The sequence below is a fragment of the Lagopus muta genome, chromosome 14 (assembly GCF_023343835.1).
Source record: "Lagopus muta isolate bLagMut1 chromosome 14, bLagMut1 primary, whole genome shotgun sequence".
NCBI lineage: Eukaryota > Metazoa > Chordata > Aves > Galliformes > Phasianidae > Lagopus > Lagopus muta.
This window is the reverse complement of record NC_064446.1, coordinates 3,226,862-3,242,647: the sequence shown is the minus strand read 5'-3', so window position 1 is coordinate 3,242,647 and position 15,786 is coordinate 3,226,862. Positions and strand designations below refer to the sequence as shown.

The 15,786-nt window shown below is 42.1% G+C and overlaps 1 protein-coding gene across 5 annotated transcripts in view; it reads left to right on the top strand.

Annotated features, from left to right (window-relative positions):
• The window catches only part of LOC125700467 (gamma-aminobutyric acid type A receptor subunit pi), a 33,569-nt gene extending 19,482 nt beyond the window's left edge, over positions 1–14,087 (top strand). For all 5 annotated transcript variants that reach the window (XM_048961098.1, XM_048961097.1, XM_048961099.1 and 2 more), the window contains 8 exons: positions 784–896; positions 2,449–2,516; positions 2,948–3,165; positions 4,120–4,202; positions 6,386–6,523; positions 7,619–7,771; positions 8,229–8,422; positions 9,076–14,087. In XM_048961098.1, coding sequence (XP_048817055.1) covers positions 784–896; positions 2,449–2,516; positions 2,948–3,165; positions 4,120–4,202; positions 6,386–6,523; positions 7,619–7,771; positions 8,229–8,422; positions 9,076–9,390 — 1,282 coding nt within the window. In that variant the 3' untranslated portion in view covers positions 9,391–14,087. The remainder of the gene's footprint in view (positions 1–783; positions 897–2,448; positions 2,517–2,947; positions 3,166–4,119; positions 4,203–6,385; positions 6,524–7,618; positions 7,772–8,228; positions 8,423–9,075) is intronic.
• Positions 14,088–15,786: the final 1,699 nt, after the last annotated feature.

The window sequence follows — 15,786 nt, the reverse complement described above, 5'->3', positions numbered from 1 at the left end:
GTATCAAACTCATAATGGCTCACTCACATTTTCATCAAGTGAACACATGCCTCCACAAGCACACTGCACCATGGCACCTTTTTATGGCCCCCAAACTCTGTAGCTTTCTATTTACAGGATGGCACAGCTCTGGGAACCTCACAGTGCCGTGTATCTGCTGTATCTTCAGTACAGAAAATGGTAATTTTGATATGTAGTGGTAATTTGGAGTGGTAGTCCTGCTCACGGTGCTGCCTTGCTGTCTGTGAAGAGCTCTCTGTTTTACCTCTCCACTTCTTGGCATTCTTAGAGGCTTCACTCTGGCATCTGTTGGGATGCTGCCCGATGCTAACAAATAAGGATGAAAGCTTGCTTATGGGAATGATGATTAAGAAGGAGGAGCTGTTGGGCAGTAAGATTTGTCCTGGGTTATTGTAGGAGGAAAAAGGTTCCTTGTATACATTTTATGAGGAGGAATGAGAAGGGGAGATTACAGGTTACTATTAAGCTTTGTGATGTATTGCCCTTGCTTGATTTGCCTTTTAAGAATGTCCTTAAGCCACTGTCTGGAAACCTGAGATTATTTGTTCAGGCTATTTGCTGTATTCCCACCTCTCTAAGGTATAAATTATTCAGCCAAGGTAAGCAGTGTCAGTAAGTGTTCATTATTTCAATGATGTACTTTTTTAAATAAATATTTTACGTAATTTGCTTCTTTGAGCACAGGCTGGGGATGCAGCTGCACACCTGATGTGCCCAGCATGCCTGGCCACATACTTAGCAGTACATTATTTGTGTCCTCAGGAAATGCTCACTTGGACGTGTGTCCAGTTTGGGTGGCAGTGACGCAGCATCCCTCCCTGGATTTAAGAACCTCACGATGGGATACAACAAATACCTCAGGCCCTACTTTGGTGGTACGTTGGCTCTGTGCATTTCACTATTCAAAGAACAGTCTGTAATGCTTGTGTAGAGTGGTGAGCATGCTTTAAGCTTTCAATAGCATGCCCCAGCTTAAAAGGCTGAGTTCTTTTAAAATTAGCTAGTAGCCAAGGCTGCTCTCCTTTCTGTGCATCCAGTTATCTTGAATGTGTTGTGCACACATGCCTACATGGAGCAGGAGAATGTGTCCATCTATGAAGGTGAGGGAATTTATAAACTTCAACATCTCTATGAAAGATCTGACAATAATTAAATTCTGCTGTAATCATGTATGTTTTTGTTTAGAGCCTTACCCATGTGATTTTCTGCTTTATTTTTGTTTGTCAGATTACTCAGACAGTGGGCATAGAGGAATTCTCCTTTCCAGAAATATTGGCTTCTGGCACATGCATTCCCCTGACTCTGACACAAAAACTAAATCTCCTTTAAACCCCTTGTGAAGCTCCAGAGAGACAGCATCTGAGGGGCAGTCAGTTATTTAGGAACTCACCTGAGGCTACTGTCAGCTCTCATGTCTCCCACCTCCTAGGACCTCTTGCAACCTCTTGGAGGGAAAGGGTTTCAGGACGACATTCAGCACCTGAAAAATAATGATGAAAGCTTACAAAAATACTGTGAACATTTTTCATACACTTTGCTTGTCTTCCAGTACTCATTACCACAACAAAGCCTACTAGAAAAATTTCCTATCAGCTTTCTCCAGGAGTTGCACATTCCTCCGTTGCAGCTCCTGCAGACTGACTTCCTGCTCTTCGCAGCTTTGAGTTTCTTCCTTTTTCTGACCATGGTGGTACATTTCTAGGACAACACGGCATTTAGCAGCTTGTTATGCACAAAATGTCTCACGCAGGAACAGAACAGCTCTGCTAGAGCCTGTCACATAAGCAAACTGAAGCTTCCAAATTGCATAATAGACACATTATACCAGACTATGCCATCTAGGGCCATGAGATACAAATGGTCAGGTTCAGGTTTGACCTCCTCCAGAGTTTTAGTGGGTTTCAGGTGTTTAACAATGAAAGAAGGATGTAAATAGGCTACATTAAAATATATATACACATATTTTATGCAAATGACATATTTTTTTTATTTGGAACATTTCAGAAACAAATAAAAGAACTGTAACAGCAACAACACACAACCATCTAAATCAGAAAGAAATTCAGAAAGTGTCCTATAGACTTTCCTGCATGTGATTAAGAGATGAGGAAAAGGAGTTAGAGCAAGTCCCACGCAGAAAGGCATTGCTGTGTTACCACAGGGGCCGAAGGCAGTGCACCAAGCCATGCTCTGAGCAGGACATCCATCCGTGGGCATCAGCTGCCCTCTGGTGGTGGATTTCAAGAGTTGAGGATAGGAAGTAGACAACCAGGATTCAGGACTACCTGTGACGCTGTGTCTGCTGGTCCTTCGGGTTTCTGCAGTTTCAGAGAGCACGGTGTGCTGGGGTAGCTGGGAGCAGTGCCTGTGCTGGGCAGCGGTTTTACTGCACCTTACATTCTCCTAAGTTTCTCTTTCCTTCCACAGGAGAACCTGTTCAAATTGCAATGAGCCTGGACGTTGCAAGTATTTCTAGTGTATCTGAGAGTGACATGGTAAGTGAATTATTTTGCATAAGAGAGAATAGAATCTGCTTGAGAGACTTTTCATGTTACCTTGTGGTCAGCACGGAAACTGTTCTATTCAAGCTGCTTTGCTTTTAGTGTGACCACTTCTCGGGGGTGTGAGGAGAACTGGGCTCTCCTACAGCTGCAGGTTATGTGGATGCCATAGAAATATGGGTTTGTTAGTGAAGAGATGGCCCTGCTGGTTTAAAAAAAAAAAGTCTAAAAACAAAAATCATCTCAGAGTGTATGTGGGAAACATAATCAAACTGTGATGACCTGTTGGTTCTACCGCATGCATTTGGAGCTCAGCTTTGATGGGTTAAACAAACACATTGTGCCTTGTCACACGTGGCATGTGCCTACAGTTGATGGCATGCAGGTGTTCTGGACGTGCATCCCCTGCTTCTTCTTCTTCCCAGGATTACACAGCCACCATCTACCTGCGGCAGCGCTGGACAGACCCACGCTTAGTCTTTCATGGCAACAAGAGCTTCACGCTGGATGCTCGTCTAGTGGAATTGCTCTGGGTACCAGACACGTACATCGTGGAGTCAAAAAGGTCCTTCCTGCACGATGTCACTGTGGGGAACCGCCTCATCAGATTGTTCTCTAATGGCACTATCTTGTACGCCTTAAGGTAAACCAACCTTTGGCTTCCCCGATGATGGTGGTTCAGAACAGATTTCCAGAATTATGCAGAGATTGAGGAGCATCAGGGAATGTGAGCAGGAGATCCTGGTGGAGGAACTCCCTGCCATACCTGTGAGAAAGGCACTGGGGTGATACACTCCTAATAGTGGTGGACCCTGCCCTGTTGCCGTTGGACAGGTGGAGGGGACCAGATTCTTTACGCAGAGTGGTGAGGTGCTGGAGAGCCCAGAGAGGCTATGGATGCCTCGTGCCTGGAGATGTGCAAGGCCAGGCTGGATGGGGCCCTGGGCAGCCTGGTCTAATGGCTGACAACACTGCCCATGGCAGGAGGGTCAGAACTTAAATGATCTTTAAGGTCTACTCCAATCTAAGCCATTCTATGATGAAATTGTTTGCTAATCTGATGCCACTTAGCTGTGATTTCTTCTCTTTAGCAAGAAGTGTTTGTGTACGTGTACTGTGGAAATGTGTGTTGTAACTGTGTGAGGTCTTAGTGTTATCTCTTCGCAGTTTAACATAACTGCCAGTGACTTCAGCTTATAGCAGCTTTACTTGCAGTGAATTCATTTACTCTCTGCACTGAAGCAAGCCAGGGTGTGCATGCAGTTAGTTACTGTGCCTCAGGTGGCAAGGGGTAACTTCTTTGTAAGTGCTAACAGTAGCAATGGAAGCATTTGAATCTACATTGCATCTCCTACTCACAGCAGGGCAAAATTCCTCCTTCGGTTACATTTTCATCAGTACGGCTGCAGAGAGTGTATCTTAAGGAGGGTTCTTTCTGATTATAGCAGCTCCTTCATTTTATAGGTCAAAATGATCTAAATGACAAATCAGAATTCTTGTAGTGGTCTTCTCTGCTAAGTAGAAATAGTACAGGTGAAAGGTAGAAATACTGCATTATATGTTTTTATTGTGATTTTTGGAGTTCTTTCTCCTACAGAATTACTACTACAGTTGCTTGTAACATGGACCTGTCAAAGTATCCCATGGACACACAGACATGCAGACTGCAGCTAGAGAGCTGTAAGTATAACAAAACCTGGCTGGATGTTTGTTTGTTCCTACTGAATTGAATATGCATCTTAAATATTTGCATTTATCACAGTGAGCTCCTGAAGTAGCAAATATTAATGTCCAAAAGAAAACAACTTTCTTTCATTATTCTTCAAATGTCTGTGCTGTAACCTACAGATCAGAGGACTTTTGCCACTGCAATTAAAACAAAAGTGGTAACAAATCGTATCTTTATCAAGGAGTAAATTGTTCAGTTTCATATAGAAATAATTTAATACTAGTTGCTGGTTTTCCAAATGTGGTCCCTTTCTGCACAACTTCCCACATTGCTTCTGAAACCTGCTGTACCTCCCAAACCTGCCCAGCCTTCTCTGTGAGGGTCGCCTGTTCCAGTAATAGAGATGGTGAGACCCTTATCAGCAGGAGGAGTCTCAGCCTTGCAGATCTCAAGAAAAGGAATCGTCAGTGAGTTCTGCTCTTAAATTAAATGTTCATCTGTGGCAAAGTTGAAGAACTCTAAGAACAGGTAAATGCTCAAAGAAAACCTGGGATACTACAGGGCTTTTCCCAGGAGCTCAACAAGAGCAGAACTGCTGTTATGGATCTGTGAAGCTCTGCAACAAGCAAGCAACTTCCTCCCACTTTGTGTCACAAAAGGAAATGCTTGAAATCTCAGTGCTGAAAAGGGCACATTAAATTTCTGGGGCTGCAGCGTGAAGCACCTAAGGAAGCACATATTACTTTCACATTAAAATCATATTAGTTCACCGTGGTTAACTTTATTACAAAGAATAGCTCCTGAAATAATAATGATTGCCCTCTTCTGCTAAAGAATAGCTTGTTTGTGTCTGCTTTAAACGTGATTGGGTCCTACATCATGCTGCATAATTCCAATGAAATTACATGCACATTGCCCACTGGAGGCTTCGCTAGGATAAGTGCCCAGAAATAATGCTGTTCAAACATTTGCCAGATGAATTAACAACAATTTATCATTTATTATAAAATTTTCCTTATTAATCACAATTTATAAAACTGTTCAGAAATTTTCAACAGTCATGTGCTTATGATTCTACATAGGGATTCATACCCTGGACACCTACTTTACGAGTTCATCATACTCAAGCTCTGGTAATTTGTATCTAATTAAAAAAAACAAAACAAAACACCACAATTAGGTAAAAATAGAACTGCAACTGCATCTTATTCCTTCTACGAGGATGAACAGGTCGTTAACAGAATAAAGGCATCCCTACTCATTTTCACGTAGAAGGGCACTTAAAAAAAGAATCAAGTCAGTGAGATTGATAGGCTTTTTTCCTCAATTAAGTGTAAAATGTTGAAGTGAATGGCTAGCTGATGCCTGAGTACAAGCTCCATCCCTCAGACTGGAGTATGGGATGAAGGAACCTGACATTGTGTGATGCCATCGCTTATGTTCCTGGAGCAATTTTGCAGCCAGCGCATGTATGTATGTAGGCTGTTCTGATAAGAACACGGACTGTTAGTCTCATCTATCCCAGTGTTTTGGAGCAGGAATTCAGTGTTACCTAAGCACTAAATACATTTACTTGTAAAGAGACCTGGGCAACATGTAGTCAGAAGAGCCTGGTTTATAACTGCATGAGAGTCTGAGCTCCACACTCTCAAATAAGAACACCTTTTCTGATATTCTGAAGCAGTTGCATAGATGGGCCAGAGCAATGTGCCTCTTCAACCTGGTAGGGGGCTCAATGCGATCTGTACTCTGTTTTAGTTTTAGGTTTATTTAACTGTTGCAATCCTCTGCTCACCTTATGTGACCAAAGGGATTATGCTCAAGGCTTGAGATCGCTGTAGTAGTTTTATCCTGCTCTGTGCAATCGATCTGGGGATGCCATGAATGTTAAATAATCTTTAACAATGTTAATTTAAAATACACAACGAAGATGTCTGAAACGGGTTCTCTGTACTCTTTCATGTTGTGCATCACTCACAATGATGTGTGTTCCTAAGTCGAATCAAAACCAGCAGACTGAAAACACACAAGCAAAAGGAAGAGCCAGCTTCCACCAATAGCTGATGCAGTGAGAGGGTCTTTGTGCAGCCTACAATGTGGAGGTGACGTTTCTGCTCCCACCCAATGGGGAAGGCAGAGCAACAGCTGGGCATTATTGGGTGACCGCAGTAATACGAGTCTTTGTTCTCTGTAGGGGGATATGATGAAAATGATGTCATCTTCACGTGGCTGAGAGGAAATGACTCTGTCCACGGCATAGAAAAGTTGCGGCTCTCTCAGTACACAGTGGAACGTTACTACACCCTCATCTCAAAGTCACAGCAGGAAACGGGTAAAGCAGTGAAGGAGAAAAGCAAGAAAAACCCTAAATATCTCCCCTCTCACCTCCCCTCTCTTCTACAGACCACTGCAGTTTGACTCAAGAAACCTCAAACAAAGCCTCAAGCAAAACTTAACTGTACAAAGAGATGGGAAGAAAGTGAAATCCAGTTCACTGCAATCAGGATATTCTGTGGGATGGAAAGATGAATCTTTTAATATTCTACATTCACTTAATCAGTTTTCTTGAAATTCTCAGTGTCTTCCTCCACAGACACCTGAATTAAACCTTCAAAATATACTTTCTTCCTAACTGACAATTACATAAATACTCTCTTGTTCACTCAGATGTTAGGGAAGGGGGCAAGTCTTCCTGAAAATGGCCAGGTTTTATAAACGATGGGGTTTTCTTCTGTTTACTGTAGTGCACACAGCCAAAGAACAACGTGTTTTTTGTTTCCACGCTTCAAAGGGAGCTATTGTTTAAACAGCAGAAATATCTCCTGAAAATACTTACGGTCCAGCTCCTAAATCCTTACGTCAGTATAAAGACAAGCTGATTTTTAAAAAAATAGACTGAAATTTTTTGGAGTGCAAAAAGACACAGTTACCAAAGATCACAAATTACTAATGAATAAAGGGGACGTAAATCCCTGTGATGATAAGATGATGGGATGCTTTGGGACATGAACCAAAGCATGCTGAAATCAAAAGAACATCTTTTGTTTAATTTCTCGGCCATCAGATAAGAATGAATTTGTCAGTGGCCCTTCAAAGTAGTTCTTGGGAAAAAATATGCTGTGCTGAAAAAGAGAATAGAAAAGAGTACTGGCCTTTCTCTACTTTGAATTATAACACTGGTTTAAAATATTCCCAGTGTGGATTAAGTTTAGGAGCCCCACTGCAAACCATGCACTGTGTGTACATGTGCTTTTGTCTAGGATATGTTAGATAAGAAACATTTCTGAGGCAAGGAGTCAAGCTTCTGTAAGTAAGGCATCTCCCGTGATCGCAGTGAGGCTCCACTGAATGGTGCTGGAGAGTCCCCATTTCAGGCTGAGGGTCCTTGGAAATCTCCTCACGATCACTTTCTCCCTTTTGTGAACAGGCAGTTACCCAAGACTGATACTGCAGTTTGAGCTGAGAAGAAATGTTCTTTATTTCATCTTGGAGACCTACGTGCCATCTACTCTGCTTGTTATGTTGTCCTGGGTTTCTTTTTGGATCACGCTGGATTCAGTGCCTGCAAGGACCTGCATTGGTGAGTGCCTGAGAAAGGGAGATTTCAGCAGGCAAGGAGTGTCTCTGATGGCTGGATAGATGGTAATTTTCTTGAGTCTCTGCTTCAATGATATGTTCACATTCTGCCTTTACTGGCTCCTGGTGGGTTTACAGTGAAGGACAGAGCACACGTTCTTCCTAATGAGCCTTGGTGGAGGGAAGTTTTTGTATTTTTTTTTCATTATTATTAATTGAAAAAATGGAAAGTAAAAGCGAAGTACCTGTCAGAGCCAAGCTGTCAAAAGCAGGAAGAATGTCTGTGAAGCTAGTAGCTAGTGCTGCTAACTGCAGTTCAGTTGATGGATCTGGTAAGAGAAGATGTGTTGTTTTTGTATAGCAGCAGAGTGACGCTGCTCCCACTACTGGGTACACGAATAGAGGATAGGCCAAGCCTTTTCCTAAGTGTCTGTGTGAGAAGGTCTTTTCTGCTTTTCAAGGAGTAACAACTGTGCTTTCCATGACAACTCTGATGATCGGCTCACGAAGTTCGCTTTCAAAAACCAACTGTTTTATTAAGGCCATTGATGTTTACCTCGGCATCTGCTTCACCTTCATCTTTGGTGCCCTTGTGGAATATGCAGTGGCTCACTACAGCTCATCACAAAAACATACAGCTAAAACACCTCGAGAGGTAAAGTCTGATCTACCAGAACAAAAATCGTTATCTCAGATGAACAATAATTAGTCTTTTATTAACTGCATGCGACTGTTCTTCCTGCTATGGGTACAGCTCACAGCTGCTTCTCCTAATTGTCACTAAATGCAATTTTTTTGTTTGCAACAAATGCAACAGCAGTGATTATGAAGATACCTAGGCCTAGAGTGAATTGCTCAAAGCAATCTGCTTTAGTGGCAGACATGAAATATTCACATATGACAATAGCCCAGTGGTCAGCAAGGATACAAATCCTGACAGAAATGAAAGAGCTACCCCACGTCCCTGGTGATTTCTCCAGCTATTTATTGTGTAGAAGTGAAGAGAGACAGATTGCCATGTCTGGCCCATAAGGCCTTGAAGAAGATGGACGTTGGGTTGCTCAGTCATGTCAAGAATTAGATTTCTTTAAAGAACTAAAACTGTCTAGAAATAAAGCAGTGGAACAACGTACATCTGTGGGACTCTGAAATTAGCTTTGAATATTGGGGTTTTTGATGAACACATATGAAGCTGTGTGTTTACATCTTTATCCCTATGGTCTCCTTATTTATTGATACTTTTCCTCTGTAGAAGAAGCCAAACCTTACAACTGTGGTATAACTGGTTTGTATACTCTTGTTTCTTAGGGGCCTGCAAATGAACTTACTAAAGAAAAGGAAGAAATCAACATCACTGGAATCCTCAGCAGCTCCATCACCAGCTATAAGCAGCAAATTGGTTTTACAGGCATTGAGATTTCCAGTGATAATATTAACTGCAGTGACCTGACTATGAAAACTCATGAGAAAATCAAATGCTTCTTGAGAAACAAAATGTACAGGATTATCGGTTATTTCACAATTCAGAACCCCAGTAATGTAGACCACTACTCCAAATTGCTTTTTCCATTGTTTTTTATGCTGGTCAATGTGTTTTATTGGGCTTATTATTTATATTTTTAGCAGGAATGGGTTTTTGTGTTCTCTTAGTGGGAAAGGAATCCTGCCAATGGTCATCTAGCTATCTAATCTCTGTGAATCCTCAGTGAAGCACAGACAAAATGTTCTGTGTTTCCTGAGGTCTGGAGCAAAAGAGTGGGTGGGGTATGTGAGATACAAAGCCTTCATGCTTCAGCATTAGCAACAGTGACTCTGGACACTTGCTTGTCCTGCTGAGTGGCTTTGCTGGGCTTTTGGCTGGTATGGGCTCTTCATTCCAACATTCAGCCTCTTTGGCTGGGGATGGATATGTAGGACTGCATGTGGCAGTCCACAGATTACCAGAGGTAGCAAAATTATCCTGATAACCTGAAGTGGACTGGAACCTTCTAGTTTAGATCTTTATGAGGATGTATGATTATAGCTGTTCTTCTGTGTTTGCCAGAGATAACAGTAACAGAGGGACTGTGACTGCCATCTCAACAGCTCCTCTGTTCAAGTAAGTGAACCCAAAGGCAGCAGTGTGCTGTGCGCAGAGGAGTGGCTCCCGTGCATGGCACTTCCCTGTCCCAGGGGTGATGCAGCACCAGAGCAGTGATTTCAGTGATGCTGGCAGCAGCAAAGTGCTATGCCTTGCTGTTTTTAATACCTGGCAGACTTGGTGAGGTAATCCTCATTTGCTGAAGACAGATTCATGAGACAGATGGATGGGCTCTTCATTTGTAAAGGTGTTTTGTTGTTGTTGTTTGTTTTTTGCTTTTTTTTCCCCAGAAATTTGGGTACAGGGTCTACAGGCAACAAAAGCCTTTTATAAAGCATCTCATGCTTTCCCTGTTGTGCTGCTGGCTGTTGTGCTACAGTTGAGCAGACTTCACTCCCTTCCATGTCTTCCTCACAAATAGATTGATTTTCATTCTGGAGAGTGCCTTCAGTTTTCACTCTTATAAGCAGCCCTTGTTTCCTGCCAGTCGTGCAGAAGTGGCCAGTTTGCTGTCCCTCCTTATATATGGCTCTGCAGCTGTGGTGAGTCAGCAGTTCTGTTGGGTGAAAAATCCATGAGTGGGGCTAAAAGGCACAATGATCCAAATCAGCTTTTTCCTTTCTGTTTAAGTCTGAAAAGTTTCTGCAGAAATTCATATCCTAAGCAGGCCCTGGAAACTGCCAGTTGGCTTTACTTACACTGCAGCTAGCAATAGAAATAAATATGAGGCACATCCTTCAAATGCTAAATATTTGGGAACCAAATGGCACTTGGTACTATGTATCTTCAGACTATTGGAAGGGTCTTCATTTCCAAAGTTTAAAATCAACGTGTGTAGCATGCTTTTTTCCCTCCTTTTTAGTTTATGCAACTTGCATTGCTTTGAGGGTATAGTCTTGCAGTTTCATAGGCAAAAAAGTAATTGACTGTAGTGGCTGCCAGTCAGCAGGAGTTTGGGCTGAATGAGGTCTCAGCATGCAGTTCATATTCTAATCTCATGCCTGCATGAGTCTTACTGGGACTTGCTATAGAAAGTGGGCAAAGCACGTGAAACGATAGATTATTTTTTTTAACTTTAATAACTTGTTATTGAACCACCTCACCACGCTATATTGTGGAGGATCTAAGCCACATATTCATAAATCATAGATTTTACAAAGAGCAGCACAAAAAGACAAAGGGGAACAGCCTTAGAGTGGCAAGTGAATAAACACAAACTCTAATAATGAAATGTTGGCTTGTATATACTGGCATTTAAACTCCATTCCATAAAATGTAATAAAGTGAATATTGGTGATATGAACACAAACCCGCAGAGAGATCCTCTATTAAAAAAAAAAAAAAGAAAAAAGAAAAAAATCATTGCCTTCTTTGTCAATTTCTTTCTTTAAAACCTAACTAAAATGCCCTTGTGCACTCCGTAACAGCTGCCAAATATTAATGTTAACAAAAGGAATTTCTTTGTACATTATGGCAGAAGACGTATGAGTTGCCTGAGCTGCCACTCTCAATGCTTGCTGTCAATAGATGCTGCTTTTTTATTTTACTTTTTTATTCTTCCGTGGCTTTGAGATTGCTCAGGGCTGGTTCTGAGTTACACATCTGTGCAGCAAAGTGTCATTCACAGACTGGGCCAAGTGAAAGGCACGTTGTCTTGGAAAGCGTCAGCTCTATCTGCTGATTTTGTAACCGTATGGAGGGAGGGAAAGAAAGTGGTAAGAGAAGGATATTTTTTTTCAGTACCATATGAAAGTGTTACTAAGGAGCTTCTGGAGTAGACAAAGGAAACACCTAACTTGAAAAAAACCTCAGTATATAGAAATATGGGTTCCTGCTTTGTTTGCTCTACTTTTACTTCTAGTAATGGACTTTATAAATAATACACCACGTGTTTGGCTGCTGTAACATGAGGTCCTAAGTCTGTGGCCTGTCCGCAGGGTGGTCCTGAGGACTGTCAGCAGTCAAAGCTACTCTCAGCAAGGAATAGATAGCAGAAGTACAAGACAAAGTAAGTAAGCTGCCTGTGCTCCTACTGCAGGTACATTGGGCATATTGGAGGGACCAAAGTTTCTATTTTGCAATTGCACATTTTATAGTGAAGCAAGTCAACTCAACTTCCCCAATACCCTGGAGTAGTCCCGTGTTATTGCTGGTGTTGCTGTGGTCCCACATCTGGTTCTTGGCAGAGACAGATGACCAGCATGAGCCCATTTTGTTCTTCAAAGTGGTCAGGATGGTGCACTGCAAGATCCTGTCTTTCCTGTCCCTTTCAGATGTTGTCTAATATAAGCTAGAAGCACCACTAAGTTCAAGATGGGAGACTTTCATATTCTGATAGGTGTATAATACAGAGCAATTTCTGTGTTTCTGGTATGCTAAGGTAAGCCCTGCTACCCTGACAGACATCAAATGGAAATCTTCCTTTTGCACAAAGGACTGCTATGTAACGTGTACCCTGCTGGTGAGAGCAAAGCCACAGGTAAGCTCTGGACACAGGCTCTGGTTTGCTTGAGGGGTCAGCCTTGTTGTATGCTTCATAGGGAACAAGAGGAGTTCTGAGCAGCTGCCTGTTCTCTGAAAGATCTCTGGTCTCTAAGGTAATGAGCTGAGCTGGGAGCTGTTTCATCTCCCACTGACTACACCTGCCTGACAGCACTGGCACCACGGATCTGGAACCAAGATCCACCCCTAACGTTCCCTGTTCCATCACGATGCCAGTTTGTGCTCTTGGCCAAATGGAAACGTGTGAAAGAAAAGGTTTACCTGCTTTTTCTGAGATGATTTTGCAGTGATGGCCTGGTTCGTTGCAACCTTTCCTTATGAGTATTTTCTGAAGCTATACATTTTGGAATTCTATTTTTTTAAAAACATGCTCTTCAAGCCTTTGCAGAGAAATGGTTGTGAATGTATTTATAGAATCTTTTAGGTTGAAAAAGACCCACAGGAAAACATGCTGCTTTCAGGTGATGCAAATGCTTGTATTTGGTGCAACCCAGAGAAAAATGATGCCTTAGAGTATGCTATGTAGAGTTGTCCTAGCTAGTGCGGACCAAAGGCAGTCTAGCCACAGCAGCATCAAGTATTTTTGGGATTATGTGCCTAGTTTAAAATATGAAACCACTGCACTACAGAGGAGGGCTAGAACAGATTATTACAGCCTGTTTGCAGACCTTGGCTAGAGCCAACGTGCATGTTAGAGAGTAACTGAGTGATAGATACAAATCATCTTTGCATCCAGCATCATCCTGCTTCCTTCCACATCCCCCACCTTTGTTTTTCCCATCTCCTCTCGTGTCCTCTTCACCCCAGCACAAGCAGGTCCTGTGCTGCAGCAGTCACCAGCTTGAGATTGAGATGATTCTTGCATTTTGAGGAGGAGGATGTGTTCAGCTGAGGAATCCTATTGTTTCAGAACACGTGGCTTTCATTATGATATCTGAAAGGTATTTCTATAGACAAACACTACCATCTGCTGCTTGCATTTTTAAAAGGTTAATTCCACCTCAAACCTATTCACTGAATGAGTAGCAGAAATCTTATTTCTTATTTGCTTCTGGCATTTAGTGTCACAGCGCGCAGCTAGCCAGAAAACCATCTTTTCTTGGAAAAGCTGTATAATGCTGGTAATTAGCACAGTTTCACTACAAATGCTCACTGAAATAACTTCTGTATTCATTGTTTCAAATTATGATCTAGTGTTATATCTAGGATTAGACAACAAGCTTCTTGTAAATTTGAAGTGAGTATTAAGTCTGTAATTAATACTGCAATGTTTCCTTTCTTACTTTTGAGTTCTGTGTCCTAAACAGTACAGTTCTTCTGAAAGTTCCTTTTGTATCAAACTTTTTTAGTTGTCATGCTAGAGGAGCACTCCAAGATAATTCAGTTTTGAACTGCAAGCTGCTTTGGTTGGAATAAGAAATCTGTTATGTCTAATTTTCTTGGTTGGGTTAATGCAGATGCTTTTGACTGCAAACAATAAATCCTTATTTTGAAAGTATTCATACAAAGCTAACATATGGGTGATCATCCCCCCCTGATAAGCAGTATTAACAGAAGACTTATGAACTGTAAACTCAGAGAAGGAAAGCAAATTAAATTTTAGCTATTGTAGTGGAAATGGTAAGTCACAACCTGAAGCAGTGATGGAGCACCTGGTGGGAAGGCAGGGCCATCCCAGGGGAGCTCTGCCAGCAATGCACCTGAGTAACTGGAAGGGGTGGAGCCAGGATCCATCCCTCCCCAGATCTCATTTAAGGGTTGGCAGTGAAGGCATCTTTTGCTGGAGATCCCTGCTTTCCTGAGGTCTTTCAAAGGGAAGCAGCTCTTTTCCTTCATTTCTAAGTCCATGGCTGCTACGTTTGGGCTCATTCTCATTTGCTGTAGCTGAAGGCTTTACCACCCTGCTATTATCATAGCATTACAGGTACAAATGACTTTTTCTCACCACCAAAAAGAAAGGCCTTTGTGCAATGACAGCGTACTACATGAAGATTCCAGACTGTAAGCAAAGTTGTGAGTGTACTGGCACAGTTCTGATTCAGCAGAGAACTTCAGCGCAGAGAGGTTGCTGAGTCCCATCAGCATTGCAGCTGGGTGCACCAGGCAGTTGCATCTGCTGAGATGTCCAGAGGCAGAACCTGACAGCATGCTGCCCTGGAGGTCTGTGAATCTAGCAGCTGTCTCTTTGGTTTTTTTGCCCAGCATGTTGTGGGCTTTTATATTCAGTCACACTGTACAGGCCCTCCATATTATAGAAGGAGGTATTTGGAAGGAAATGGCCTGTATTTGTTTCCATGCTTTTTTTAGTTAATTTGTTTTACAGAGCATAGAATAAAATACTATGCTACTAAAAATTTATACTTTATTGTATTGAAAGACCCAAAAAACAAATCCCCAAACTTCACAGCACGTGGAATTAAAGCTCTGAAAGTAGGATGAGACCGCAGCAATCTCTGGTCGTTGCTGTAGGACTAAGTTCTCCCACCAGTTCAGTATTGCAAGGCTTGTTCAACCCTTAATTTATTGAGTTTTAGACTTTTGCCAACCTAAAATGTATCTTAGAAATATTTTTTTTCCCTCCAAAGGTGGCAGTGAGTTTTGCTTTTAGACAACCAGCTCAGATTTTCCCAGAGACGTCCTCCTGTTTTCAGTTGGCTTTCCCCCACACAACCTACCTTTAAAGCCTGAAAAAAGGAGCAGTTTTTTTTGTACTGTGCCAGTACACTGTTTCCTCATAACGCTGTGGTACAGGAGTCAGACACTCTTATACCATCATGCTCTACAAACCTTTCTTTTTCACTCTGCTTTCATAATGAGCAATACACACCTGCAGTATCGGTAGATGCCATTAAAGTGGCATTTCCTATAAGCAGAGTTTTCCAGCTAATAGGAAATCCCTTCTTGTGATTTCAGACATCCATTGTAGCAAAACCATTCTGACTTCAGTGCATGCAAGATGTTTGTGCTCACTATCTCTAGCCACGCTGGTTAGAACAAACTGAAACTTCTAAGAGTGTTTCATCAGCCTCAACTACAAAAGCACAAACTGAAGTACACCCTGCTGGATAGGGACAAAGACCATTTGCCCTGCCAACTCAAACAGGAAGCCAGCTAAGCAAAAAAGAAAAAAGGCTGGTTGAAATCCTAAGCCCATTTAAGTTATTGGGAGTCTGGCTATTGATTTAAATTAGGCTCAGGCTTTTGCACATAATTCTTAATTCATGCATATATTTTTCTCATATTCCCCTCACTGTTCTAGATTTCATGTCTTTCATTAGGAACAGATGTGCAAAGCTATCACAGATAAGCTACCCAGCTTATTGTGACCCTCAGAAACAAGAGAGGAAAGTAGCTGGGACTAGTGCAGGGTTTCCAAGGCTTGGCAAGTCCCCACTCCTAGCCCTGCTCCATCCCAGCCCCAGACTGTAAGCATTACT